Raw genomic sequence first — 3,797 nt, 5'->3', positions numbered from 1 at the left:
TTGTCATTAAAGCAACGCAAATTTATGTGTAAATTTATGGTGCTTCAACTCCCACTAAATCCAACACAGATTAGGTAGAAATAATATATAAGAAATGCACAATTGCTATTAATTTCAATTTCCCATTTCAGTAATACATTTTTGCTCCTCATCCTGCCAAAAAGTGCCTTCCACCATATGACATGTTTGGGCAAGCTATATTTTGGCATACAATAGTTTGTAATCTAAGCCCCTTTTATTAAGAAATTGCCATTCCGAAGTACTTGTTTTTGATTTGCAATTAACTAATGTCCAATACTTTCTCATGTTACAGATCTTCTTATTCCCCACTATCCATAAAGCTTGTTTCAGAACCTCCATATATAGTAATCTAGTCTTGATGGTTTAATATAAATGTGTACCCAAGTAGTCCACAGTTTCTTCGATTGTTGGCTTAGAGCACACAAAGTGTGTTGCATATTGCAGATTGATTCCGCGTTTCCAGGTTTATAAAGTTAGTCGTTTGACTGTTGGTAAGAATTATGATCCAAAAGTAATACATGTGTTAGTTATATAAATTATCTAAATTTTAATTGTCCGCGTAATACTTATATGGGTATTAGCTATTTCATTTTCTACCCCATATAAAATAATACACCAATAATATATTAATTGCGTGAGTTTCTAAATTGCAAATCAACTGTCGTATTAATTTCTATCGAATATTAGATAACTCATACAAAATTAATTCATGAATAAGCTACCTCTTTAGTCTTTATTGGTTACTAAATGACTTGACACGGTTAGGAAGACAAATATTCTCCCTTGCTACAAGAGGCCTTCTAGATATTGTTGCATCCTATGTCCATAGATAGCTTCTACACGATGCCTCAATTAATTTGATCACCTTTTGTGGTAGGAGAAATAATTGTGACTAATAAATTTGGATTTCAAAGAGTACGTATCTAATCAGTCTGCATAAAAGAGACTGGCCATCCAGGATGTGATTTTGGAATTACAACTTCTTTCGAGCAAGAAATGAGGCTTTAAATTCCCCCGAGTACCACTGAAGGAAATTAAATCATGAATTACCAAATAAGTCTAAAATTGGTCCTTCTAAAATCGATCCTTTTTTTTTTTTCCAAGTCGATGCCCAAGAGCTTAATGGGATGGATTGTCAACTCATTGACAATATGTTTATGCGTTTACCAAAAAAAAAAGAGAATATGTTTACGTTGCTTCAAATCTAACTATGACCCAATAATTCACTAATCCGCCAATGAAATGACGAAATTATCCAAACTTTGCATTGGTACCGGATAAATATTCTGTGACCATGGTCCATAAGAGTGCGGAACTACCTAGAGCATAGGGGTTGGAGCACAAAATTAAGTAGATGTAAAACTCCTTTCATATATGTTCAAATTATTTTTGTGTATATTAAGTGGATGTTAAAGCTCTTTTGAGTCCGTATGTTTATTTATTACTCTGTCCGGTTCAGAATAAGTAAATTATTAGGGTATTTATTGATATTTCAAAATAAGTGAATTATTGATATTTTTTTTCAAATTTATCCTTATGATTTAACAATCAATTAACTTTTGAAAAAATATTACAAAGTCAGTTTTTTCCGTTTTTGGATAAAAATAAAAAGTTGTGTTAAATTTATGTCTTTAAATGCTTTTTCCTTAATCTGTGTGTTAAAATCTAACAATTCATTTATTATGAAATGGAGAGAGTACTAATAGAATTGCATTGTACTATCTCACACGTATAACATTTAATTATTTTAGCGCTTTTATATATTTTTTTAGATTTTTTAAATCTTCTTAAAATTAAATTTAGTTTGATTTAGAATTCTTAAACTAATGAAAAAATTATTAGTTGTCATCAATTTTGACGACTTTTAACAAGAAAATTTTTTACTATAAATATATCTTATTAATTTTGAACTCTTAAATATTACATAAAATAGTAAAAAAATAATTTTATCTAAAAATAAAATTTTTCAATAAAAGATAAAAAGTTCAAGCAATATTTTTAAAATACTTCACACTTTTAATATATTATAAATTATAAATATTAATATAGATATAAATTATAGATATAGAGCATAAACATAAATTTATATATCGAAAATCCTTTAATGAAAATCTGATCAGTCGCTGGCCTAAGCTATGAAAATCTAATCGGTCGCTAGCTAGCTTAGGTACAGCGATTGATTGATCCGAACCTCTGACAAAAAACTACTTAAGCCGTTTTCAAATGAATAATCTTCTTTTCTTTTTAATTCGTTTTTTTATTTAAGAAAAAATGATTTACTTTTTTTAGTCCGTTTCAAAAAGTTTAACCTTTTTCTTTTTTTGATAATATTTTAATTTCAACTTTTCACATGTGTTTAGGATCACAAGATTAAAAAATATATTGATATATTTGATACAATTTTAATTTAATGTCACAAGATTCAAAAGTCTTATTTATTTTCTTAAACTTTGGGAGTATATTATTTATATATAATTAAATTACTTTTTTTGATACATATAGTTGAGTTTGTACATCTTTGACTAGCTCATGCTTAGTTACGATTAAATTATTTTTTTAGGTATATATATAGTTGAGATTGTACATCTAACTAGTTCATGTTTAGTTATTTGTTAGTAAAATTTTTGGCTCGGCTATACTACATTAATGAGTAGAATAATCAAGCATTATCTGTTGGGATAGCAGCTAGCTTATTATTGTATTTTGATACTTTTGATGATTAATGAAATTCTAATTACCCCAAAAAAAATAAAAGAATAATCAAGCAAGTAAGTACAAATTGGCCTCAAGTACCATAGATATTGAAAAAAGGATTCCACTACAATGAAACAAACAACTTAGAAAAACAAAAACATAATTGGAAAACAAAAATCCAATTACCTTCATCAAAGACCTAAGTACCTAATCTAGAAAGAAGACACAAGATTGTCACCCTCATTATCACAATCCAATCCACACCCACACTGTGGACATTCCTCAAAATTTTCAATTGGAAAAATAGCCGACGTTAACCCAACTGAGAACTCAAGATTGTTACCTTTACGTTTAACTTCAACGATGTTAAGCCATAACAACACAACCTTAACACTTACACCACTCAATTTCCTAAGCCTTCCTTTTGATATAACACCTTTTATAACAGGCTTGTAATTTAGTAGATACGAGTTTACCAATTTGAAGCTGCATGTTGAATTAAGATAAGCTGAAAATTCACCGGTTTTTGCGTTTAATTTGTAGTCTTTTACACCTTTTGGTAGAATCCCTATTGGGAAATCATAACGCTTTAGCTCTTCATAGGCTGATGGCTCGTCAATTCTTGAAGTTGCAGTGGCAAAAAGGGCGAGAAAGAGGTAAAGAATATTAATTGGTAAAGACATTGGCAATTCTTTGAACATTCAAAATTAAAAAAATAATGATGTTTTAGGTTGTTCTAAAGTGTAACCGTCTTATAAAGGGTGACCTAATATGGTGAGATTTTGGGGTTGACAGATGTTTGATTCATAGGTGTGACAAATTAGTTTGTTGCTCTTTCTAGTTGTCCACGTGCACATTGATGCCCTTACTCTATAATAGCAATTTCTTTGGCCTCTTATCCATAATTTGTGCAGTAGTATAGTTCATTGGATTGGTAGTTGGAAGAGGTGTTTCATTAGTATATGATTGAATGACAACAGGAAAAATGAATAATATAGTCCTCATGAAAGAGGTTTTACCGGTGGTTTTCTAATTATTTCAAATGAGCTATCATTTCTTACTTTTTGCAGCAAGTATATAAT

The 3,797-nt window shown here is 29.5% G+C and overlaps 1 protein-coding gene across 1 annotated transcript; it reads right to left on the bottom strand.

The window, feature by feature from the left end:
• Positions 1-2,793: 2,793 nt before the first annotated feature.
• Positions 2,794-3,462, bottom strand: LOC107866418 (uncharacterized protein At5g01610). Its single transcript, XM_016712490.2, has one exon. The coding sequence runs from the start codon at positions 3,414-3,416 to the stop codon at positions 2,928-2,930; it is 489 nt and encodes a 162-aa protein (XP_016567976.2). The 5' UTR covers positions 3,417-3,462; the 3' UTR covers positions 2,794-2,927.
• Between the last annotated feature and the right edge of the window lie 335 nt (positions 3,463-3,797).

Source organism: Capsicum annuum, chromosome 3 (genome assembly GCF_002878395.1).
Source record: "Capsicum annuum cultivar UCD-10X-F1 chromosome 3, UCD10Xv1.1, whole genome shotgun sequence".
In the NCBI taxonomy this organism is placed as follows: Eukaryota; Viridiplantae; Streptophyta; class Magnoliopsida; order Solanales; family Solanaceae; genus Capsicum; species Capsicum annuum.
This window is presented reverse-complemented; position numbering and strand designations above follow the sequence as displayed.